We start from the raw sequence: 27,277 nt of genomic DNA, 5'->3' as shown, positions 1-27,277 counted from the left end.
GGACGGCACCTCCGCGTTCAACACACATACGGTCAGCGTGACGTCTCCTCCTTCTTGATCCAGCAAGGGGAAGGAGAGGTTGAGGAAGATGGCTCCAGCAGCAGCACGACGGCGTGGTGGTGATGGAGCTGCAGTACTTCGGCAGGGCTTCGCCAAGCTCTATGGAGGAGGAGGAGGTGTTGGAGAGGGAGAGGGAGGCACCAATCGCGTGTCTTCAAAGCCCTCCCCCCCACTATATATAGGGAGCCTAGGGGGGCGCCGGCCCTAGGAGATGCAATATCCTAGGGGGGCGGCGGCCAAGGGGTGGCGTGCTTGCCCCCCAAGCAAGGGGGCGCCCCCCCCCCCTTTTAGGGTTTCCCCTCCCTAGGCGCATGGGCCCTAGGGGAAGTGGCGCCCCAGCCCACTTTGGGCTGGATCCCTTCCCACTTCAGCCCATGGGGCCCTTCGGGATAGGTGGCCCCACCTGGTGGACCCCCGGGACCCTTCCGGTGGTCTCGGTACAATACCGGTGACCCCGAAACTTGTCCCGATGGCCGAAATAGCACTTCCTATATATAATTCTTTACCGCCGGACCATTCCGGAACTCCTCGTGACGTCCGGGATCTCATCCGGGACTCCGAACAACATTCGGGTTACTGCATATACATATCCCTACAACCCTAGCGTCACCGAACCTTAAGTGTGTAGACCCTACGGGTTCGGGAGACATGTAGACATGACCGAGATTGCTCTCCGGTCAATAACCAACAGCGGGATCTGGATACCCATGTTGGCTCCCACATGCTCCTCGATGATCTCATCGGATGAACCACGATGTCGAGGATTCAAGCAACCCCGTATACAATTCCCTTTGTCAATCGGTATGTTACTTGCCCGAGATTCGATCGTCGGTATCCCAATACCTCGTTCAATCTCGTTACCGGCAAGTCACTTTACTCGTACCGTAATCCATGATCCCGTGACCAGACACTTGGTCACCTTGAGCTCATAATGATGATGCATTACCGAGTGGGCCCAGTGATACCTCTTCGTCATACGGAATGACAAATCCCAGTCTTGATCCGTGTCAACCCAACAGACACTTTCGGAGATACCCGTAGTATACCTTTATAGTCACCTAGTTACGTTGTGACGTTTGGTATTCCCAAAGCACTCCTACAGTATCCGGGAGTTACACGATCTCATGGTCTAAGGAAAAGATACTTGACATTGGAAAACTCTAGCAAATGAACTATACGATCTTGTGCTATGTTTAGGATTGGGTCTTGTCCATCACATCGTTCTCCTAATGATGTGATCTCGTTATCAATGACATCCAATGTCCATAGTCAGGAAACCATGACTATCTGTTGATCAACGAGCTAGTCAACTAGAGGCTTACTAGGGACATGTTGGTGTCTATTTATTCACACATGTATTATGATTTCCGGATAACACAATTACAGCATGAATAAAAGACAATTATCATGAACAAGGAAATATAATAATAATGCTTTTATTATTGCCTCTAGGGCATATTTCCAACAGTCTCCCACTTGCACTAGAGTCAATAATCTAGTTACATTGTGATGAATCGAACACCCATGGAATTCTGGTGTTGATCATGTTTTGCTCTAGGGAGAGGTTTAGTTAACGGATCTGCTACATTCAGGTCTGTATGTACTTTACAAATATCTATGTCTCCATCTTGAACATTTTCACGAATGGAGTTGAAGCGACGCTTGATGTGCCTTGTCTTCTAGTGAAACCTGGGCTCCTTGGCAAGAGCAATAGCTCCAGTGTTGTCACAGAAGAGCTTGATCGGCCCCGGCGCATTGGGTATGACTCCTAGGTCGGTGATGAACTCCTTCACCCATATTGCTTCATGTGCTGCCTCCGAGGCTGCCATGTACTCCGCTTCACATGTAGATCCCGCCACGACGCTCTGGTTGCAACTGCACCAGCTTACTGCCCCACCATTCAAAATATACACGTATCCGGTTTGTGACTTAGAGTCATCCAGATCTGTGTCGAAGCTAGCGTCGACGTAACCCTTTATGACGAGCTCTTCGTCACCTCCATAAACGAGAAACATTTCCTTAGTCCTTTTCAGGTACTTCAGGATATTCTTGACAGCTGTCCAGTGTTCCTTGCCGGGATTACTTTGGTACCTACCTACCAAACTTACGGCAAGGTTTACATCAGGTCTGGTACACAGCATGGCATACATAATAGAACCTATGGCTGAGGCATAGGGGATGACACTCATCTCTTCTATATCTTCTGCCGTGGTCGGACATTGAGCTGAGCTCAATTTCACACCTTGCATCACAGGCAAGAACCCCTTCTTAGACTGATCCATATTGAACTTCTTCAATATCTTATCAAGGTATGTGCTTTGTGAAAGACCTATGAGGCGTCTTGATCTATCTCTATAGATCTTGATGCCTAATATATATGCAGCTTCTCCAAGGTCCTTCATTGAAAAACTCTTATTCAAGTAGGCCTTAATGTTGTCCAAGAGTTCTATATCATTTCCCATCAAAAGTATGTCATCTACATATAATATGAGAAATGCTACAGAGCTCCCACTCACTTTCTTGTAAACGCAGGCTTCTCCATACGTCTGTGTAAACCCAAACGCTTTGATCATCTCATCAAAACGAATGTTCCAACTCCGAGATGCTTGCACTAGCCCATAAATCGAGCGTTGGAGCTTGCACACCTTGTCAGCATTCTTAGGATCGACAAAACCTTCCGGCCGCATCATATACAATTCTTCCTTAAGGAAACCATTAAGGAATGCCGTTTTGACGTCCATTTGCCATATCTCATAATCATAGAATGCGGCAATTGCTAACATGATTCAGACAGACTTTAGCTTCGCTACCGGTGAGAAAGTCTCATCGTAGTCAACCCCTTGAACTTGTCGATAACCCTTAGCGACAAGCCGAGCTTTATAGATGGTCACATTACCATCCGCATCTGTCTTCTTCTTAAAGATCCATTTATTTTCTATGGCTCGCCGCTCAACGGGCAAGTCAGTCAAAGTCCATACTTCGTTTTCATACATGGATCCTATCTCGGATTTCATGGCTTCTAGCCATTTGTCGAAATCCGGGCCCGCCATCGCTTCTTCATAGTTCGAGGTTCACCGTTGTCTAACAACATGATTACCAAGACAGGGTTGCCGTACCACTCTGGTGCGGAACGTGTCCTTGTGGACCTACGAAGTTCAGTAGCAACTTGATCTGAAGTTTCATGATCATCATCATTAATTTCCTCTCTAGTCGGTGCAGGCACCTCAGGAACATTTTCTTGAGTTGCGCCATTTTCCGGTTCAAGAGGTAATACTTCATCAAGTTCTACTTTCCTCCCACTTACTTCTTTCGAGAGAAATTCCTTCTCAAAAGGATCCATTCTTGGCAACAAAGATCTTGCCTTCGGATCTGAGGTAGAAGGTATACCCAATAGTTTCTTTAGGGTATCCTATGAAGACGCTTTTTCCGACTTGGGTTCGAGCTTTTCAGGTTGAAGTTTCTTGACATAAGCAATGCATCCCCAAACTTTTAGAAACGACAGCTTAGGTTTCTTCCCAAACCATAATTCATACGGTGTCGTCTCAACGGATTTCGATGGAGCCCTATTTAAAGTGAATGCGGCAGTCTCTAAAGCATAGCCCCAAAATGAGAGCGGTAAATCGGTAAGAGACATCATAGATCGCACCATATCTAATAGAGTGCGATTACGACGTTCGGACACACCATTACGCTGAGGTGTTCCAGGCGGCGTCAGTTGTGAAACTATTCCACATTTTCTGAAGTGTGTGCCAAATTCGTGACTCAAGTATTCTCCTCCATGATCTGATCGCAAGAACTTGATTTTCCTGTCACGTTGATTCTCAACCTCACTCTGAAATTCCTTGAACTTTTCAAAGGTCTCAGACTTGTGTTTCATTAAATAGATATACCCATATCTACTCAAGTCATCAGTGAGGGTGAGAACATAACGATAGCCACCGCGAGCCTCAACACTCATTGGACCGCACACATCAGTATGTATGATTTCCAATAAGTTGGTTGCTCGCTCCATTGTTCCTGAGAACGGAGTCTTGGTCATTTTACCCATGAGGCATGGTTCGCACGTGTCAAATGATTCGTAATCAAGAGACTCTAAAAGTCCATCTGCATGGAGCTTCTTCATGCGTTTGACACCTATGTGACCAAGGCGGCAGTGCCACAAGTATGTGGGACTATCATTATCAACCTTACATCTTTTGGTATTCACACTATGAATACGTGTAGCATTACGCTCGAGATTCATTAAGAATAAACCATTCACCATCGGAGCATGACCATAAAACATATCTCTCATATAAATAGAACAACCATTATTCTCAGATTTAAATGAGTAGCCATCTCGTATTAAACGAGATCCTGATACAATGTTCATGCTCAAACTTGGCACTAAATAACAATTATTGAGGTTCAAAACTAATCCCGTAGGTAAATGTACAGGTAGCGTGCCAACGGCGATCACATCGACCTTGGAACCATTCCCGACGCGCATCGTCACCTCGTCCTTCGCCAGTCTCCGCTTATTCCGCAGCTCCTGCTTTGAGTTACAAATGTGAGCAACTGCACCGGTATCAAATACCCAGGAGCTACTACGAGTACTGGTAAGGTACACATCAATTACATGTATATCACATATACCTTTCGTTTTGCCGGCCTTCTTGTCCGCTAAGTATTTGGGGCAGTTCCGCTTCCAGTGACCACTTTCCTTGCAATAAAAGCACTCAGTCTCGGGCTTGGGTCCATTCTTTGGCTTCTTCCCGGCAGCTTGCTTGCCGGGCGCGGCAACTCCCTTGCCGTCCTTCTTGAAGGTTTTCTTACCCTTGCATTTCTTGAACTTAGTGGTTTTATTCACCATCAACACTTGATGTTCCTTTTTGACTTCTACCTCTACTGATTTCAGCATTGCAAATACTTCAGGAATGGTCTTTTCCATCCCCTGCATATTGAAGTTCATCACAAAGCTCTTGTAGCTCGGTGGAAGCGACTGAAGGATTCTGTCAATGACCGCGTCATCCGGGAGATTAACTCCCAGCTGAGTCAAGCGATGTAACCCAAACATAGTGAGTATGTGCTCACTGACAGAACTATTTTCCTCCATCTTACAGCTGAAGAACTTGTCGGAGACTTGATATCTCTCGACCCGGGCATGAGCTTGGAAAACCATTTTCAGCTCTTCGAACATCTCATATGCTCCGTGTCTCTCAAAACGTTTTTGGAGCCCCGGCTCTAAGCTGTAAAGCATGCCGCACTGAACGAGGGAGTAGTCATCGGTACGTGCCTGCCAAGCATTCATAACGTCTTGTTCTGCAGGGAGAACAGGTGCGTCACCTAGCGGTGCTTGTAGGACATAATCTTTCTTGGCAGCTATGAGGATGATCCTCAGGTTCCGGACCCAGTCCTTGTAGTTGCTGCCATCGTCTTTCAGCTTGGTTTTCTCTAGGAACGTGTTGAAGTTGAGGACTACGTTGGCCATTTGATCTACAAGGCATATTGTAAATGTTTTAGACTAAGTTCATGATAATTAAGTTCATCTAATCAAATGAACTCCCACTTAGATAGACATCCCTCCAGTCATCTAAGTATAACATGATCCGAGTTAACTAGGCCGTGTCCGATCATCACGTGAGACGGACTAGTCAACATCGGTGAACATCTTCATGTTGATCGTATCTTCTATACGACTCATGCTCGACCTTTCGGTCTTCTATGTTCCGAGGCCATGTCTGTACATGCTAGGCTCGTCAAGTCAACCTAAGTGTTTGCATGTGTAAATCTGTCTTACACCCGTTGTATATGAACGTTGGAATCTATCATACCCGATCATCACGTGGTGCTTCGAAACAACGAACTGTCGCAACGGTGCACAGTTAGGGGGAACATTTTCTTGAAATTATTATGAGGGATCATCTTATTTACCACCGTCGTTCTAAGTAAACAAGATGCAAAAACATGATAAACATCACATGCAATCAAATAATAATAGTGACATGATATGGCCAATATCACATAGCTCCTTTGATCTCCATCTTGGGGCTCCATGATCATCTTGTCACCGGCATGACACCATGATCTCCATCATCATGATCTACATCGTCGTGTCTCCATGAAGTTGCTCACCAACTATTACTTCTACTACTATGGCTAACGCGTTTAGCAATAAAGTAAAGTAATTTACATGGCGTTTCTCAATGACACGCAGGTCATACAAAAAATAAAGACAACTCCTATGGCTCCTGCCGGTTGTCATACTTATCGACATGCATGTCATGATTCCTATTACAATAGCATGAACATCTCATACATCACATATATATATCATTTATCATTCATCACAACTTTGGCCATATCATATCACAAAGCACTTGCTGCAAAAACAAGTTAGACGTCCTCTAATTGTTGTTGCAAGTTTTACGTGGCTGCAAGAGGGTTCTAGCAAGATCGTTTTCTTACCTACGTGAAAGCCACAACGTGATTTGTCAACTTTTATTTACCCTTCATAAGGACCCTTTTCATCGAATCCGCTCCAACTAAAGTGGGAGAGACAGACACCCGCCAGCCACCTTATGCAACTAGTGCATGTTAGTCGGTGGAACCGGTCTCACGTAAGCGTACGTGTAAGGTTGGTCCGGGCCGCTTCATCCCACAATATCGCTGAAGCAATATAAGACTAGTAGCGACAAGAAAGTTGACAACATCAATGCCCACAACAAATTGTGTTCTACTCGTGCAAAGAGAACTACGCATAGACCTAGCTCATGATGCCACTGTTGGGGAACGTTGCAGAAAACAAAAAATTTCCTACGGTTTCACCAAGATCCATCTATGAGTTCATCTAGCAACGAGTGATCGGATGCATCTACATACCTTGTAGATCGCGAGCGGAAGGCGTTCAAAGAACGGGGATGAGGGAGTCGTACTCGACGTGATCCAAATCACCGGAGATCCTAGCGCCGAACGGACGGCACCTCCGCGTTCAACACACGTACGGTCAGTGTGACGTCTCCTCCTTCTTGATCCAGCAAGGGGAAGGAGAGGTTGAGGAAGATGGCTCCAGCAGCAGCACGACGGCGTGGTGGTGATGGAGCTGCAGTACTTCGGCAGGGCTTCGCCAAGCTCTATGGAGGAGGAGGAGGTGTTGGAGAGGGAGAGGGAGGCACCAATCGCGTGTGTTCAAAGCCCTCCCTCCCCCCACTATATATAGGGAGCCTAGGGGGGGCGCCGGCCCTAGGAGATGCAATCTCCTAGGGGGGCGGCGGCCAAGGGGTGGGGTGCTTGCCCCCCAAGCAAGGGGGCGCCCCCCCTTTTAGGGTTTCCCCTCCCTAGGCGCATGGGCCCTAGGGGAAGTGGCGCCCCAGCCCACTTTGGGCTGGATCCCTTCCCACTTCAGCCCATGGGGCCCTCCGGGATAGGTGGCCCCACCCGGTGGACCCCCGGGATCCTTCCGGTGGTCCCGGTACAATACCGGTGACCCCGAAACTTGTCCCGATGGCCGAAATAGCACTTCCTATATATAATTCTTTACCTTCGGACCATTCCGGAACTCCTCGTGACGTCCGGGATCTCATCTGGGACTCCGAAAAACATTCGGGTTACTGCATATACATATCCCTACAACCCTAGCGTCACCGAACCTTAAGTGTGTAGACCCTACGGGTTCGGGAGACATGTAGACATGACCGAGATTGCTCTCCGGTCAATAACCAACAGCGGGATCTGGATACCCATGTTGGCTCCCACATGCTCCTCGATGATCTCATCAGATGAACCACGATGTCGAGGATTCAAGCAACCCCGTATACAATTCCCTTTGTCAATCGGTATGTTACTTGCCCGAGATTCGATCGTCGGTATCCCAATACCTCGTTCAATCTCGTTACCGGCAAGTCACTTTACTCGTACCGTAATGCATGATCCCGTGACCATATACTTGGTCACCTTGAGATCATAATGATGATGCATTACCGAGTGGGCCCAGTGATACCTCTTCATCATATGGAGTGACAAATCCCAGTCTTGATCCGTGTCAACCCAACAGACACTTTCGGAGATACCCGTAGTATACCTTTATAGTCACCCAGTTACGTTGTGACGTTTGGTATACCCAAAGCACTCCTACGGTATCCGGGAGTTACACGATCTCATGGTCTAAGGAAAAGATACTTGACATTGGAAAACTCTAGCAAACGAACTATACGATCTTGTGCTATGTTTAGGATTGGGTCTTGTCCATCACATCATTCTCCTAATGATGTGATCTCGTTATCAATGACATCCAATGTCCATAGTCAGGAAACCATGACTATCTGTTGATCAACGAGCTAGTCAACTAGAGGCTTACTAGGAACATGTTGGTGTCTATTTATTCACACATGTATTACGATTTCCGGATAACACAATTATAGCATGAATAAAAGACAATTATCATGAACAAGGAAATATAATAATAATGCTTTTATTATTGCCTCTAGGGCATATTTCCAACACCGGGTGCTGGCCGGCTCCGCCGACCACACGATGAACTCCGGCAGCGCTTCAACGGCACGAACGCGCGGCCTGGGGGGACGTGCAACCGGGGCGCACCCCCCGGCTGCAGCAACCCGCCCGTCGCCGTGCTGAAGATCACCACCATGGCCGCGGGGAGCCACCGCGGTGGCCACAGGATGCTTGCGAGGGCGCCCTCTGCCACGCTTGGGTGGGGCAGAGGCGGGCTCAACCCGGCAAGCCTTCCCCTTCTCGGCGGCCGAGAATCTCTTCGACGGGGCCATGAAGAAGAAGGAGAAGCAAGGACGAATGGACTGGAAGGGCGCGCGCGGTCCCACACTTATAGCCTGCGAAGGCCAACCGCCGACCTCCACGATCACAGGTAATCATGACACGATCTGCATGCAGGTCCAACTCGCGCGATCATCGAGGCGTCATGGGGAAGTGGAGACGCCCACGTCCCATCAACCGCCATGCGGCGCCCAAGGCCGCAGGCTGTTAGGGCCCGCGGCGCTTCGCCCTTGCCCTTTCGCCTCTCGACACGGCCAAGTCCAGGCGTGCCTTGGGCCCGGGGGCTACTGTCAGCGTTCTGGGAACGGGGGTCCCCAGACTTGCCTGCCTGCGGCCTGCGGCGTGGCTCAAAGGAGGCCCAGCATGGCCCATCTTCATCAACGCAAGACTCAAGACCCTCGCGAGGGGCCAAGCCTCGCGAGGCGGACGACACGGAGCTTCCTCAGGCACGGCCTCGTCAGGCTGGCTCGCGAGGAGGCGGAGAGATCAAGGCGGGGTACCTCGCGAGGTGCCCGTGACGCAAGCCATGACGACTCAGGGTGCCAGGCGGGCGCCAGCGCGCGCAGCGTCCTTCTTTCCTCTTTGGTGCAAAGGGGGCAAGCGCAGCCGCGGAGTACCGAGGAATCAGGCAAAGGTTGCCATTTCGGTGCAACGAGACCAAGACCAGGAGGACTACGAGATGGAGGTCACCATGGAGCCCAGGACGGCGTCATCACCAGAGCTTTGCGCAGGCGAAGACTGCTTTTGTCAGGATAGTTGATGCTTGTTTTCCCCCTTCAAATTAGCCCACCATTGTTGGCTCCCTTCCCGCTCGATATTTGGGAAGAGGACCAGGGCCTCTATAAATAGGACCAGCCGCCCACAGAGCAAGGGGGCGGAAAGAGAGAGAGGGGATCGAAACCAGAGTGAGGGAGAGAGAGAGAGAGAGAGAGAGAGAGAGAGGGGTGACTGAACTCCTCCTAGCAGTTCATCGCTCCAGCCAAGAACAGACCCTCGGGAGGTTGTTCTTCCTTGTATTGTTCATCATCATCAGCCCTAGGAGGCAATCCACCAACCACACACTGGAGTAGGGTATTACACCACAACGGTGGCCCGAACCAGTATAAATCTTGCGTCCCTTGTGCAGTTCTTTTAGTAGTTTAGATCTTTGCGAGACGGGGAGGTAGAAGGCGTAATCTCCGCGCGCACCCCAGTGTTCGAACCTTAAGGGTCTGCCGGAACCCGAAATCCGACAAACCCTTTCCATGTTTAAATGAGAGACACGTGCATGGGAGTATGTACTTCTAGGAGTACTAACCCATTTTCCTATATATATATATAAGTGTTACTATTCATCACCCAGGGTACAAAATAAGTTATTCTTCACCCGAGGTAATCTTACGATCGTTTCCTAAATAAATTACGTTTAGAATATAAATAGTTACATGCATATTGATTCAATATGTAAAATTTGGTATAAAAAAATAAAAATATAGGTTATAAACCAGAAAAATCACATTTTATGTATGTTTTACACTATGTTTTTGCATTCGTAATTTTACGTAACATAAAATATATTTTTACGGCGAGTACATATTTTCTTATGTTCTCTTTTTATATATGAAATAGGAAAAAAATTACGAAACGTAAAAATACGGTGCATTGATGTCAAAACAGAGAGGGTGACGAATAGCGCAACCCTATATATATATATATATATATATATATATATATATATATATATATATATATATAAGGTCGCGCTATTCGTCACCCTGGGTGAGGAATTCTTATTCCTCACCCCACTCAACTCAATCGAAACGCTACAGTTGAGATGTCGCGTGCGCCGTAAATTTACCTCAGAAGAACAAGCGCACACGCATGCATCCCACGCACTGCATGAAACTTAAATTCCTGTTGTAAAGTTACGGAACAACTAGCGCTCCGTCACAGCTACATGCAACGTAAGAAAATGGATTGCATGCCATAAATTTACTTCACGGATCATCTCCCGGAGAGGGACTGCTGCCATATGAGAGCCTCGCGCAGGGATGCGCCGTGGCCGCTGCGCCCTGTCCGGAGAGTAGTCGCCGCGGCCGGTGGTGAGACAGCTCGTTTCTGCGTGGAGATGCCTTCACTGGAGCAACCGTCCCACGCGAGAAGGCCGCAATGGGATGGCTTCGTTGTTAGGATCATGTGTCCTGCAACTATATTTAAATACTTATTATCATTAATATTCGGAATACCTCATATGAAATTATACATGTGCTTTGTGCATGGAATTACTCTTGCTGGAATGTACTTAAGTGTTGCATGCTTAAGGAAGCCGGTCAATTATCGGTGGAATACAATATGTTTTATATATTGGAAAGACTACCCGGGTACGCTGATAATTGGAAGAAGCTAGATCGTGTAATTAGATTACGGCCCTAATGTTGATCTACATAATTAGAGGAATTTATACTCTATTATGACGCGTTGCTCACAGGCGCGTGCTTCAGGGACTCAACGGATAGGATCCACTAACAGACAAATTATATCGTGGTTGGTAGTTTGATCTGGACTCTATCCGGAAACTAGTTTAAAGACTATGAATCTTATAACTGTATAAGAGGCGGACTCTTTGGAAACGCAGTATAAGAAGGTCCCTACCCCCTAGCCTCGGAGATGCGATTGTGAGCGGCACCACGGAAAAGCGTGGAGGAATAGGGGGTAGACCACAACATATTTCCTACATTGGTATCAGATCCGATTAGAGTTAACGACGTAGTCGTCGACTCGATTCGATCCGGAATCAATTCCGTTGCGTACTCCGCCGGATCCACCGTGGTCAGCTTGTACACAGGGGAGTCCACACAAGTCCAACTTGGAATTAGATTGATCTGTAGTGCGCTCCGTTAACAAGGACGCCTCGGCCGCAAACAAATCGCTCCAAAATCGATTCTCTCGCCTCGCCGCGCCGCTCCCGTCTCGCGCCGCCGCACTGTCGCCTTGCCCCGCAGTGCTCTCTCCTTGCCATGCTGCACTCGTCTGGAGCCGCCGCTCACCTACGCCGGGAACTCGCCGACAGCCACCGCCCCAAAGTCGCCGACTCCGCCGGCGGCCCGATCTCCAGCCGCACTCCGCCGGAAGCTCTCCTCTAGTTGCCCGTCACCGCTCCAAGCCATCCACCTCGACGAGTCCTCAGGTACACGAGCTATTCGCCAACGACTGCTCGGAATTTGTCAGGCCTCTCATCTGCTACTGCTGCTCCGATTCAACTTTCTGTTCTGAACTTTGTGGATAGATGGCTTCCAATAGCGTGTTTGCTGAGTTGCTCAGGAACTACAAGTTAGATGGCACAAACTTCACTGTTTGGAAAAGGAAGATGATGTTTCTGCTTACAGCTGAGAATATTGAGTATGTGATTTCGACCGCTGAGCCTAACAAACCTGCTGATGACGCTTCGGATGAGGAAAAGGATAATTATGCAGAAGAACTCAAGGAGTGGAATAAGGACAATAAGAAGGCTAGGATTTTTATTCTTTGTTCCATGTCTGATTCGTTGGCAGGTGAATATGAAACAGAGGTTGCTGCATACAGAATTATGAGAAGGCTGGAAGAGGATTTTGGTGAAGTTTCTTTAATCGAAGTGCTTAGTTTGCTGAACAGATTCTTGACGTCTAAGATGGCAGATAATACTTCTATCAATGAGCACTTAAACAAGTTGTGTGTGCTGAATGAGGAATTGAAAAATGCTGGCTATCCTTTTTCTGAGGAGGTGCAAGTAATGGTGGCTCTGAACTCACTTCCGCACACTTGGGAACAATTTAAAGTATCATTCTGTCACTCTGAAAGATTACTGAACATGCGCAATTTGAGGCATCATTTGCTCATGGAAGAAGATAGGAAAACTTCACAAGGGAAAGAGAGACAGTCACATCATCAGGAGTTACACCTTGGTGAAGATAGGAGGCGTTGGCAGAAGAAGCATCAAGGAGGTGATTTGAGGGACAAAATCAACAGGAAGAGAAACTGGGATGATCATAATGGAAGAGGTCCAAACTCTAGTTTTGATAAGAGGAAATTTAGATGTCATGGTTGTGGAGAGTATGGGCATTTTAGAACTGAGTGCAAGAATAAGAAGCCTTATAAACAAGATGACAAGTCTAAGAAGCAGCACCAGGACAAGCAGGACAAGCATCAGGGCCACAAGAAGGATAATTCTTCTCCTGATGGTACGTACAATCTATTTGTTTGTTCTGAATCATTGTTTACTACTTTAGCTTCAGATCATTGGGTAGTAGACTCTGGTTCCACTTCACATATTGCAAGGAATAGTGCTGGTTTCACCTCTTTAAAACCCATACCAAAAGGAACTAGATTTATTTATCTAGGAACAACTGCAAAAGCTGATATTTTGGGCATTGGTGATTATACACTCGAACTCCCTGGTGGAGGAAAATTAATTTTGAAAGACACAGTCTATTCCCCTAGCATGAGAAAGAATTTAATCTCTGTTTCTAGACTGGAATCTATTGGTTTTAAGGTCTTGTTTGGAGATGGCAAAGTTAAAATACTGATGAATGGAAATTTAGTTCAATCAGGAAATAGATTTGATGGTCTCTACTATATTGAGGATTTTATGGACATCGATAGAATGGATTGTATGGTGACTGAACAGAACTCGGTAGTGAGGAATATAGATGGAAACAATAATTGTTCAGAATCATATCTCTGGCATCTTCGTTTGGGTCATATCTCAAAGAACAGAATTAAAAGGCTGATTAGTTCTGGAATTTTAAACTTCAAGTGGGAAGACTACGGCATTTGTGAGGCATGTGTTGTAGGAAAAATGACCAGGGCGCCTTTTCCTAAAGCGTCAAGGTCTACTGAACCACTTGCTATTGTTCATTCAGATATTTGTGGTGAGATGTCTGTACCTACATTTGGGCAGAAGGTCTATTTCATTACTTTTATAGATGATTTCTCTAGATACGGTTATGTTTACTTAATTAAGCATAAGTCGGAAGGTTTCGACATGTTCAAGTTATTTAAAGCCGAGGTAGAAAATCAGTTGAACAAAAAGATCAAGGTGCTTAGAACTGATCGTGGTGGTGAATACACATCAGGAATATTAGATGATTTTTGCAAGGAAAATGGAATGATTCACCATTATACCTTACCATATACTCCTCAGCAAAATGGCGTAGCTGAAAGGAGGAATAGAACTTTAATGGATATGGTTAGGTCTATGATGGCATATTCAGATCTTCCTTTATCATTTTGGGGAGAGGCTCTTCATACTGTTGTTTACTTGCTTAATCATTCACCTTCTAAATCTGTTAGTTCTACTCCTTATGAATTATGGAAAGGGAGGAAACCTACATTGTTGAACTTAGCAGTGTGGGGATGCAATGCACAGATTAGAGTACCTAGTCAACTAAGAACAAAACTGGAACCTAAGAGTTTTCCAGGAATATTTATTGGATATGCTTCTGGTTCAAATGGATATAGATTTTATGATCCAGAGAGGAAGAAGTTAATTAAAAGTAGAGATGCCATTTTTCTAGATCAAGATACACCTCGCCGTGCAAAACGTGCGAGAGTGGAATTATTGACAAACCCGTTAGATACAAGTGTTGAAACTGATTCTAACAATCAGGAAAACCAAGCTGATGGCAATGTAAATGTTGAGACTCCCATAACTAGTTTACCTAGGAGAAGTGGGAGGAATGTAGCAGCCCCATCATACCTTGATGATTATTATGTATTTATGGGGGAAGTATACTCTAAAACTTCTAGTTTAGAGGAAGAACCAAAATCTTTTAAACATGCCATGTCTTGTTCAGAATCAAAGTTATGGATGGAAGCCATGCGTGAGGAACTAAACTCCATGGAAAAGAATAAAGTTTGGGAATTAGTTGATCTACCTAATGACCGGAAGGCAATTGGATCAAAGTGGATTTTTAAAAGGAAACTGAATGCTTCTGGAAATGTTGAAAAATACAAAGCTAGGTTGGTTGCTAAAGGGTACACACAAAGGGAAGGCGTTGACTTTGTGGAAACTTTTTCCCCTGTAGCCAAATTTACTTCTATTCGTATTATTGCTGCGTTGACTGCTTACTTTGATCTGGAACTTCATCAAATGGATGTTAAAACTGCCTTCTTGAATGGTCATTCGAAAGAAGAGATTTATATGTCTCAACCTGATGGTTTTGTTGAAAAGGAAAATCAGGGAAAAGTGTGTAAGCTAAATAGATCTATTTATGGTCTTAGGCAAGCTTCACGGCAATGGAATATTTTGTTTGATGATGCTATCACATCATATGGGTTTTCTATGATGGAAGGAGATCATTGCGTTTATTTTAAAATAGTGGGAGGAAATTTTACACTCTTGTCACTTTATGTTGATGATATACTTATTGCTTCTAGTAGTAAGGAAATGTTGGTAGAAGTTAAAACTTGGTTATCTTCTACATTTGAAATGAAAGATATGGGAAACGCTTCCTATGTTCTAGGAGTGGAAATACTTAGAGATCGGAATAAAGGTACTTTGGGTTTGTCTCAAAGGAATTATTTAAAATCTGTTCTTAAACGTTTCTCTATGGAAAACTGCAAGCCTGCTTTAGTGCCCATGGCTATAGGAATTAAACTCAGTGAGGGTATGTGTCCTAAAACTCCTGAGGAAAAGAAGAGAATGGAGAAGACTCCATATGCTTCTGCCTTGGGATCTTTGATGTATGCCATGTTATTCACACGCCCTGATTTGTGCTATACTGTTGGAGTGTTGAGTAGATATCAAATGAATTCAGGAATTGGGCATTGGAATCAAATTAAACATGCTCTTCGTTATGTTCAAGGAACACTGGATTATTCACTCTGTTTTAACCAAACGGATCTACAGTTGCAGGGCTATACTGATGCTGATTGGCAGGGTGATCTGGATGACCGGAAGTCTACGTCTGGGTATCTATTTACATTAGCTGGTGGCGCTATATCTTGGAGTAGTAAGAAGCAAGATTCAGTGGCATTATCTTCCATGGAGGTGGAGTATATTGCTGTGTCCGAAGCTGTGAAGGAGGCGGTGTGGCTGAAGGAATTTCTTTCGATTTTGAAGATTGTTGAGAGTGCTAGCAAACCAGTGGTGGTGTATTGTGATAATCAGGCTGCAATAAAGGTTTCCAGATATCCCAAGTTCCACAGCAAGATCAAACATATTGAGGGAAGGTATCACTATATACGTGATGTAATTAATAGACTTAAGTCTGTTTCTTTAGAGTTTCTACCTAGTACTGATATGGTTGCTGATCCCTTGACTAAGTCACTTAATCAGGTGGTATTTGGTAAACATGTTCAAGCTATGGGTTTACGAATTTTTTGAATGATCGTTTTGGACAAGTGGGAGATGTTAGGATTATGTGTCCTGCAACTATATTCAAATACTTATTATCATTAATATTCGGAATACCTCATATGGAATTATACATGTGTTTTGTGCATGGAATTACTCTTGCTGGAATGTACTTAAGTGTTGCATGCTTAAGGAAGCCGGTCAATTATCGGTGGAATACAATATGCTTTATATATTGGAAAGACTACCCGGGTACGCTGATAATTGGAAGAAGCTAGATCGTGTAATTAGATTACGGCCCTAATGTTGATCTACATAATTAGAGGAATTTATACTCTATTATGACGCGTTGCTCACAGGCGCGTGCTTCAGGGACTCAACGGATAGGATCCACTAACAGACAAATTATATCGTGGTTGGTAGTTTGATCTGGACTCTATCCGGAAACTAGTTTAAAGACTAGGAATCTTATAACTGTATAAGAGGCGGACTCTTTGAAAACACAGTATAAGAAGGTCCCTACCCCCTAGCCTTGGAGATGCGATTGTGAGCGGCACCATGGAAAAGCGCGGAGGAATAGGGGGTAGACCACAACATATTTCCTACATTCGTCTCGGCGAGCAGTCATGGTTCTGCTTCGAGGTGCTTCAGAACGCAGCTGATTCATATATCTTTTCCCCTGTATTTAGCTAGACTTGCTCATAACGCTCCAGGGAGAGGATGTAGTGGGTGCTCTTGCTGCATTTTTTGTTGTTTGACGATTGTTGGATGTAGTACTGGCTTTCTTTGGAATCTTTGGCACATGAATGACATGTCCGCTGGTGATTATGTGGTCTGCATTGCTGCTTCATATTCATGCATCACAATTATACTGAGACATTTTCTTTTTTGCACCGTTGGTTTAGCAAGTGTATGGTGTAAGGTCATGTCAGAGTATGATCCATACTGTTACTTCTTGACTGTTACATATAAGCTCATTTCCTAATACTATTGGTGATTCTGAGTGCTTGCACGTCAAAGTTACACCCCTAGCCTTTTATCAACTCCTTGGTGGACTGGTTGTCAATATCTGAACATGGTAGATATTGCCTTAAAGGAAATGAATGGTTGGCCATCACTCTCCCAGTTACCATAATATGATAACTTTAACAGATAACAACATCATCAAACCACCAAAAACATATTAAAACCCAACTTAAATTGTATAAAATAAATCAGAGCAGCAAAGTAATAGGCAAACCTTTTAAAATTTCGAGTGACAACTTAAATGTGTTGGATGATGCAAATAAAATGAACCGCTCTGGCAGTCGTAAGAAATTACATTACAACAACTAGGCACAATAAAGAACATCTACAAATATATAAATAGGAGCAGCTTTGTAATTTACATCTGGTTTCTCACAGGTCTGAACTTCTCCTAAAAATAAGCAACATGATTGGTTATATTCAACCCATGGAACATGTAGCAGAGATCTTTAGCCCAGCATTGATTACCCTTTGTATGCAATACAGAAACTATCGATTAGAACTTCCAGAACAAAGCTTTGATCCAACATTCTTGGTCACACTTGCTGGAGGATCAACAAAATTATGTTCACTGGGTGTCGCTGCCCTCTCCCATCTCTTTGCAGGAAACTTCTTGTTCGGAAATCATCTGGTGGCCTTTGACGGACTAGCCGAGGAGGAGAGAATGAAACGACAGGTTGATGAGCAGCAGAAGGAGTTGCATCAGCAAGAGCCCGCTCATCTGCCGGTCCAGTATTGTCCCTTTGGACATGGAACCACAGTCCATCCTTTGGTGCGCCTGACCCTGACAGTCATCAAAATGAAATTCTAAAGAATATTGACTCCATTGAAAATGGATTTTCTTAACCCTGCTGGGAGTAGTGCCTGTAAACTTCATGGCTCTGTGAATAAAATAATTGTAAATTAGTCACTCTGAAAAATACAAAAAAGATCGTTCAAAATAGACTAGAAAAACATAGGTTTTACACACCGTAATTTCTGAATTTGACTGAAGTAGTAAACAAAAGAGAACAAAAAATAATAGAATTATACAAGAACAAAAGGAACCTTAGAACCTCTTATTTCTCCTCCTAAACAAGAAGTAAACATATATCTCTAAAATTGTGAGCTTAAAGGCTTGACATGATAATTGACATCCTTGACAAAAATTTCTACAGGGAATATTTTTTTGATGGAACATAATAAATAATATTGTACAAGCCAACAGTCTACATTCAACACACTAGTAGTAACCAAAAATCGACCATAGCAAGAAGCCACAAGTTAATAAAGATTCAGAGTTATGGGCAGAAAACTAAATATTTTCTGTTTCGTAAATGAAGAGCTTCATTTATAGAGGAAAAAAACTTTTAGGCAACATTTACATGGTATATGACAGTACTAAACCCTCCTTCATCAACCATGGAATCTACACGACGAGTAGAAGTGAACTAATAATGACATGGTCTATCAACAAAAACAAAGAAGGGTTCTGCTCCAACACATAGGAACTGGGCAAAAAGATATTAAATCTGAGTATTAACCTTGAAGGACAGCTACAACCAAACCAAATAAATTGGAGGAGGAGATCAAAACTGCAACAGCAATGCCTAGCCTATGCCTATTGGGACATGATCTTAATTCAAATAACTAAATTACTTTCACTAACTGTAGCCATACTGGGAATAAATGGACACATACTCCTGCAAATTTATGTAGAGGGGGCGATACTGAAGAGCTCCAGCAGCGAAGGCCTGGTTGCCGACCATCGTGGTGGGAGGAGATGCAGACCACATCAACAAGCAAGTCAACAGTCAACGTAGCCTGACACCGAGGACCACCAGCAACGCTGCACGACGACCGCCCGCGACGCTGCACAACTGCTCTGGTGCTGCGAATCGACGACCACCCGCGACCCTGCACAACTGCTCCGGTGCTGCGAATCGACCACCACCCACCACAGTGCAAACACTAGAGAGTGATCCAAAGAAGCAGTTACAGAGTGTTACATGCAAGAACACAAACACCGGCACATAAGGTGGTATCTAAGTTACTTCTTTAGACAAAATTGTCACACCCCGCTTTACAAGAAGCAAAAACAGTTTGCTGAGGATACCAGCTCTGACAGGCAGTCATGAACACATGACAAGCCAAGTGCAATCCATAAATATCATCCACTTGTATCTCACGAACCTATCCAAAAAAACACCATGTACGTAGGAGAGGCACACAAGCATATATACCAGAAAAGAACTGAGAACACATCCAGATAGTACTCAAAACTCCCACTGTTACATATCCCTGTGGTGGTTCTTTACCATTTCTATTGTTTATTTCCGCAGCTTACTAAGTTCAGGCTAGAAGAGGCATGAATCCTATAGTCGGTTATCAAGCAATCTACTTGGATCTTGTTGCCACATGCAGAGGAATTGCTTTTGCTGAGAAGTACTTCCTGGACCTCCCATCGCACGCACCAAGTAACAGCCATTAGACCAAAAAAAAAAAATCCAGGAGCACAAGGGCCTAATAAGAAACAAAAGGAAACACGGTTTGGGTTCAGCTTTCATCTGTGGGCGCTCGATCCTATCCCCTCCCTTCTCTGTTTTCTACCTGTCCCCAAAAACTGATGTAAAACTCTGTCATTGGCCCTCCCCAAGATTATTCAGAAAGGAAGAAGCACAACAGTGACTAACAACTGATCTCCCGGTTCTTCCATGAGCTCTTGCAAAATAAAACACATCATCACCTCCCAGATAACAATGACAACACAGCAAATCTGGTACTGAACCCTTCATAATGAAAATTTGTAAAAGAGAGCATTAGAATTGAAGATGCTCACCTCCTCCCATGGACTTACACACACGGAGCAGATTAGGCACGACCACCCACTGCAGTTTCATGACATCGCCATCACAACCCAAAGCTGCGCCGCGATCACCAATCATGGCGCCTCCCAAGACCTAGGCAGCCGCCAAACATCACGCCAGATCACCTGCCCAGCGACGAACACAACCTCGAGCCAACCGTCCTCTAACCACACTGCCGAGCAGCACACCGCCATGCACCGACGGCTTCCCTTCGAGCCAACCCGTGGAGCACCGCGCCGCCGTTTGCCGTCAATACTGTCAAAACCGTTCGCGGCCTCTTATTTTTAGAAAACACTAAAAACAACTGTTCGCGGCGGACTAGAAAAGGACGTGGAGGTGGGCTAGTTTGAGTCAACCTCCAAAACGTAAGATTAGCTCGACCATGCTGTAATTTTACAGTCACGGGACGGTGGTTTTTTTTCCCATCTCACGACCGTGGCGTGGTTGGACCGAAAGTATGGCTGGCTTGGTCGATGGACCAGGGTGAAGAATTACTTATTCTTCACCCCGGGTTATTAATAGACTTTCTATACATATGCCCGTGCGTTGCAACGGGAGAAACAAATTTAATATATATTTTTTCCAATCATAAGCATAATGTCCCATAGTGAGTTCACTACAAAGAACACTAGTTGTCCCGTCAAACAAAATACACAACAACGTAGAATCCAGCATGATAATAAAGTCTAAAAGAAATGCATGTCAATCATTAATCAGGAAAAGAGCATTAGCGTCTCATAGCATGTTAAAAAAAGAGCCTTAGGGTCGATGGTATGTCTGACTGTTACAGTCCAGCAGCACTAAAGATGACTTGTTTAAATTAAAGCCATCTGAAATCCCGCAAATCCTTGCCCATAAATCTTTCTGCATTTATCAAAGCTCCACAAAAAAATCTCAACATTTTTGGGCACTTTCTAGAACCTAGTCCTAGTTACCCATTTGAATTAAATTCAAATATGTTTGAATTTAAACCTTGCAGTCATGTCCACTTCACTTTTATCGATCTCAACCTGCTGTATCCAAATTCATTTGATTTATCCAGCCTACTTACACATTTTACTTAGAGATTTGGGAAGTGACTAAAGATATTTCACAAGATAAAAGCCAGGCCCGGAGAACTCAAGGTTCTAGCTCAATTCCTCAGTTTTGTCTATCTCAAGGTTTGATCCTTGGATAAACGAGCTCTTAGAATGAAGCACTTCGTGGAATTTTCAGTCAGGAAATCCCATCAGCTTACGAATTTTGGAGGATGTACTGAGCTCATTTATCGATGTATTTGGGACTGCTTGTCACCAAAAAAAAAGGGAAACAAATTGCCTGGACGCTCATCAGAAACCAGATCAAAGTCAGAGAGCTCCTTAAAAAGCAGGGACTCGACGACAGTGATACCTGCCCCTTTGGATGCAACGACCAAGAAACGGTTGCACATTTAACTCTGAAGTGCATCAGGATGAAACATATATGGGGCCTTATGGGCATAAGGCTAGATGATGTGAAAGAATGGGCTGGCATTTTTAACACGGGTGACAAGCTTCTCCGTGAGACAAAAACAGCGAACCATATACTCTCTGGTCCATTTGGCTTGCAAGGAATCGAAAGGTCCCTGATGACATTAATATACCTCCAGTCATGAAACAATGTGTGAATTTGGTCAAAATATGGGTGCCCGGGGCAGAAAAAGATGAAGGCTCTCTATTAATTTGGCAAAACTGAACTCCCCCCTCTCTCCCTAATGCATCAACCACTCCGGATGCACTCGTTGTGCTCTGATTTGTAAAACTCTCATTCACAAGCGTTAAGCGTGTGCGCTTCTAGATGTAATAATCTGAAGGTAGGGGCCCTGATTTGCTCAACAAAACAAAAGTAAGGTCGAATTGACGACCCCAACAACTGCAGCTCCCAGATCATACCGCTAAAAAAATATCTAATACCGGTAGCTCTTTAGTCAGACAAAACCTATTTCCAGGAGGGGGGCGGCGAGAGAACCAACCTGGAGAGGATCTGGGCGTCGAGATCCCTGCGGATGTTGAAGGCCGATCCGTAGATGGCCTCGGTCCCAAACTTCTTCTTCTCGTCCCAGAACTTGGCCTCCTGCACGCGCGCGCACCAAAAGAAGAAGAAAAAAACTCCGATTCAGCGCGCGCTAGGGTTTGGGGGAACCAACGGGGGCGGATCGGGGAGGGTTTTTACCTTGTGGATGGTGGCCTGGACGGGGTGCGCCGGCGCGAGGTCGCCGCGGACGCTATCGTTGGCGCCAAAGCGGAGGACGTCGTGGGTCTCGCCGAGCTCCTTCTTCATCATCAGACCGCCGCCGCTCGCCATCGCCGCTGCTGAGCCTCTGTTTTTTTCCTCTCTCTGTTCTCTCTGTTGTCTTGGGGTCGTGTGCCGCTACGCTCAACGCCATCAGGAGGGAGGCGCTCGATCCCCGCGTGCCCGACCGACCCTGCCGCCTGGCGAACCACCACCAGACCGCCGCCTACCGGTCTCTCGCCCCTTCTGCCCCTTCTGCCCCGAGGTCGCCTCCAATGGACGCGCCGTCATCTTCCCTCACAGACGCGCCGCTGCTCTCTGCTCCTCTCATGCTCTGACCACCGCAAGTTGCCGCCCCTAGCGGTCGTCCGCACGCCGTCTCAGTCTGCCGCTGCCGCCGCTTGCTGCCTAGATCGCCAACCTCCTCGCGTATCTCCTCTGCCTACGCAGCACCGGATTCTCCGAAATGTTTTTTATATGGTACCAACTTAAATATGTAGCGCGGGTTAATTGCCCAGAACATTAGGGACCTTTATGTAAAAACGCCATGCTTTATTATTACTAGCAGAAGAGCCCGTGCGTTGCAACGGGAGAAAAAAATAGGTCCTCTCACCCATCCACCTCTCTGTCTCCTCCTTTCTCTGTTTCTTCCCCACAATGTGGTTGAACACATCGACGACCTTTGTGGAACGGCCGGTCAGCACGTGGGGTGGCGGGCGTGCGGGTGCGGGCATTGCTTCGGCCGAGCTGCGGCGGCCCCGGAGCTCGGCGCTCGCGAGCGCGCGGAGGTGGGCTCTGCTGCGGGCGTGCGTGGGGTCGGGCGCGGAGATGAGCATGCGCGCGCGGGAAGGGGGGCGTGAGGTGGACCGCAGGGCCCGGCGGCGGCGGCAACTACGGGGCATGGTTGGTCGGTGCGAGCTGCAGGTCGGCGGCTGCAGGGCGGGACGGCTCGAGCCCCAAGCGCCAAGGGTCGACTGTTGCAGGGCAGGCCGGCGCGAGCCATGGGTCGACGGCTACATCGAGAGGACGCTGCGAGGCGGGGCGGCGCCTCGCGCTCGATGGACAGAGCGACGCGGAGAGCACGGGCGAGATTTGGGACGAGCGCGTGTGGACCCGTGAGCTCGAGCGCACAGCAGATGTGGCCGGCGCGACGGACACGATGGGGCCGTGGTCGGACATTATTTGGGATCTCGATCCGTCAGCTGGTGTTGGTCGGATCCGCCGGCCACTGCTAGTGTCCTCCAAGGAGCCTGCCATGGAGATCGCAGCCTCTCCCTATCATCCATCCACCGCAGGTTTCCTTCAAGGACCCGCCATGGAGGTTGCCGCCTCTCCCGTCTTGATCCGTTCGCCACCGGATCCATGACGGAGTAGCCGAGATCCGCCGCCCAAGCGAGCGCCCATCGATGCCGCTGGTGTCCCTTGGTCTTTCCACCGATGTCGTGAGGCACAACATGGATGCGTTTTGATGCACACTACGTGGTTCCCGAATTAGTACCATCTCGCGTATATGTTTTAAATTCAAACTGAAAGCGTAAATTCACAAAAAGAAAGCGTATTGTAACGGTGAACCCACGGAGTCAATCCATACTTTATTATTAGGGATAGACTAGCAAAAAACCCGTGCGTTGCAACGGGAGAAAAAATACGTGTACACCCTCCTGCGAGTCTTGAGAATGAGACTCTCCTTTCTCAATGGAATACTCATCCATGGTCAATGGAATGCACGATGTTCAGATCATAGCATGTTTAATAACATAAAAGTTAACTTATTCTGGATTTATTTTGTGTTATACAAAATACAACGATGCACTTGTAAATATCTGAATACATATAAATATATTACATTCGAGATATAAAAAAAGGACCATCGTTGAGAAAAATGTTTGGACATTTAAAAAACAAATGATACACATGCTAGCTTGCATATTTGGCATAGATGGTTCAATCTACAACACGCAAATTCATTTATCAATTATCACTTACTTAAGATGTTTATAGGCTGTAAACATTTTTGCATATACCAAACTCAAAATCTATTTCAACATTACAAATGTTACATTTGACTCCGAACCAATATTATAACACCTATTAGCATATGCATCTATAGCAAACATGCTAGCAACCAGAGGAAAACGTTCATCTATCAATCTCCTACTTCACCCTGTGATATCTCATATGTATATCTTGTGCTCTCTTTTCTCTACAACATTTTTTTTTCTTCTTGCAATGTTCGCACATAGTTCAATCATAAGTGATGGAAATTATGTTGAGTTTTCTAACTAGATAGATGCACCGGTTGTATTGAACATTATTTAATTGTAATTAACATTAAAATACATATTGGCGACGACATGAATGCTTAATTAGGATCTTGTAGGAAAATATTAAGCTACTCAATTATGATGTGACTTTAGAATTTTTTTTGTTTTCTCTCAACATAAATGTCTATGCTTTCTTGTATTTATTTCAGGATTTTCGGCGACACGCATTCAGTGGGTGGAGACGTTCCCGCCAAGGACGAGGCGCCTATGATAACTTTGTAAATCTCAAGATGATATGTCGGGTCAGTCTTTTGGAGGTGCTCATAGGGGTGGGTATGCGTGTGTGCGTTCATATTGGAAGAGTGTATGCACGTTTATATGAGCGCTTGTGTTTGTACTGATATTAAAAAAACAATGGCATGCCAGATTATTCAAAAAATTGGATACAGTTTTTCTTACCGAAGTGAAATCTTAAATTTTAAATACTAAATTGTGCAGAAAGATGTGTCAACCAATATGGATTTTAGCGATCTCTTGTGTATGGTGATTCAGCTTCCTAGTACACACCGCAAGTGGACGATTAGCATCTGCCGCGTCCCTCGGCTGTTGATTCCATTGCTCGCGTCCGCGTGCATCCGTCCTCAATCTAGGATAGCTTATTGATGCCCTCCGTATGTTTAATATACTTTAGACTCTCCCACAATCTAACTCACATCTCATAATATGTTTGTTTATTGACGAAGGGGCTTGTTGATTGTCTATTTGCTAAGGTATATAAACTGATGAGATTTGATGTAGAATAGCAAGATGGGACCATTATTAATTTAAAAGCAAATCAAACTATTATTGCAGCCTCTGGAACGAACGTGAGGGCACGGGTTAGATTCTACACACGAACAATAATTTCTGGTAGGCCCATCAGCATGTAAGTGGGCCCAGTGTATTGGTATAGAACAGGTTGCAAACAATAAACTATAAATAAAAGAACCTGTTGCATAAGAAGAAAATACGTGATTCATCTTGGTGGCCAGACTTGACTGCACCCACGACGATGTCCTGGGTTTGACTCCAAGTCGGGACATTTTTTTTCCCGTAGAAAAATAAACTGATAGACACAAACACATAAAGCGTATTACGACGGACGAAAGGCGTATTGTGACGGTGAACCCACGGAGTCAATCCGTACTTTATTATTAGGGAGAGATTTATTATTATTATTAGAGATAGACTAGTACAAATGCCTGTGCGTTGCACCGGGCAATCTTTTTTTGTAAAACCTGCTCCTACTCCGAGTGCCATTATGCGCCACTTCTTATATCCAAGACAAATGTCGAAAAATAAACTGATAGACACAAACACACAAAGCGTATTACGACGGACAAAAGGCGTATTGTGATGGTGAACCCACGAAGTCAATCCGTGCTTTATTATTATAGGGAGAGATTTATTATTATTATTAGAGATAGACTAGTACAAATGCCCGTGCGTTGCACCGGGCGATCTTTTTTGTAAAACCCGCTCCTACTCCGAGTGCCACTATGCGCCACTTCTTATATCCAAGACAAATGTCGAAACTAAGGTTACCCTCATTCGCTATAAGGTGAAAAATAATAACATCACAACCCATCACCACACACACAATCTGCTTCATCCACTTGAACACGGTAACCAATCTGTCTCATAGTTATCCTTCTTCCCGCCGTTGTTGACATAAGCCGCTCACCTAGTCGCAACGTGTCTGAACGTGGTCAATCTAAAGGCGATGAACTCACCCACCACACTGTCATTGAACCACACCGGCACAAGAGAACATTTATTATAACTTTAAAACCTAATCTTGTCGAGCTGGACCGTGAGGGCTGCCTTCCACGAATTGCTTCCTAATGTTCGCGATTGTTACATACTGATTTTTTTTCACAACCAATATTTGTTAATTTGGTAAAATTTGTATAATATCAACCTTCAAATTTGGAGTATAGTAAATGAAAAAAAGATGAAACATAATTGTTTGCAACGGAAATCTAAATTGTTAACAGATCACCTAATGATATACACATTTCCACGTATAAATCTTCAATACATATTACTACAAAAAAGATCATCTGCCCATTCCGAACGAACTGAGATTTATCAGGAAACCACTCAGCAGTGTAGTAAAATTTGTTCACATTGACAATGTATTCTCCGATTTTCTCTTGAGAATTAAGAAAGATACTAATACAAAACTTAGCTTTTACATCCACATTATACATCTATGCACGCAGATGAAGCCAATGGTAGTGATACAAATAAAAGGCGGCTAATCAATCGGCGTGACTACCGCTCGCCAAAGTACGGCTCGCATGCGAAGCAACCTCACCTTTCTTGGGTATGGCATCAAGTTCATGATCGATTCCTATGAACTTCACGACAAACCCAAAAAATGCATAGATGTTTCTTTCGTGAAATAAACGATAGATGCGATCATGAGAAGATGCACTACTAAACTGAACCGATAAATAAAGACGATTTAAGCCCGTGCATTGCAATGGGATAAAATGATGTGATGCAGAACCAGCTCTATCATAGGGTTGAGTGTTCGGGGTGCAGAAGCAGCTCCGCCTAGGGTTGAATGCTCTTAGGGGAGGGCGGTAGCAGCAGAGCATTTGAGCTAGTTGAGACCAGTGCGCGTGCGTTTTTACATTTTCCTGATAGTATATTTTATTTTCAATAGTAACTTATTGGTATTTCTGGTGCAAGCAATAAATAAG

The 27,277-nt window shown here is 45.1% G+C and overlaps 1 protein-coding gene across 1 annotated transcript; it reads right to left on the bottom strand.

Moving 5' to 3' along the window:
- Positions 1 to 17,593: 17,593 nt before the first annotated feature.
- On the bottom strand, positions 17,594 to 22,341 carry LOC125554862 (cyclin-B1-2-like). Its single transcript, XM_048718255.2, has 3 exons — positions 22,204 to 22,341; positions 22,004 to 22,104; positions 17,594 to 18,048 (listed from the first exon to the last, which is right to left on the bottom strand). The coding sequence occupies exons 1-3, from the start codon at positions 22,333 to 22,335 to the stop codon at positions 17,814 to 17,816; spliced, it is 468 nt and encodes a 155-aa protein (XP_048574212.2). The 5' UTR covers positions 22,336 to 22,341; the 3' UTR covers positions 17,594 to 17,813.
- Between the last annotated feature and the right edge of the window lie 4,936 nt (positions 22,342 to 27,277).

Source organism: Triticum urartu, chromosome 4A (genome assembly GCF_056163025.1).
Source record: "Triticum urartu cultivar PI428250 chromosome 4A, HENAU_Tu73, whole genome shotgun sequence".
Classification (NCBI taxonomy): Eukaryota; Viridiplantae; Streptophyta; class Magnoliopsida; order Poales; family Poaceae; genus Triticum; species Triticum urartu.
This window is presented reverse-complemented; position numbering and strand designations above follow the sequence as displayed.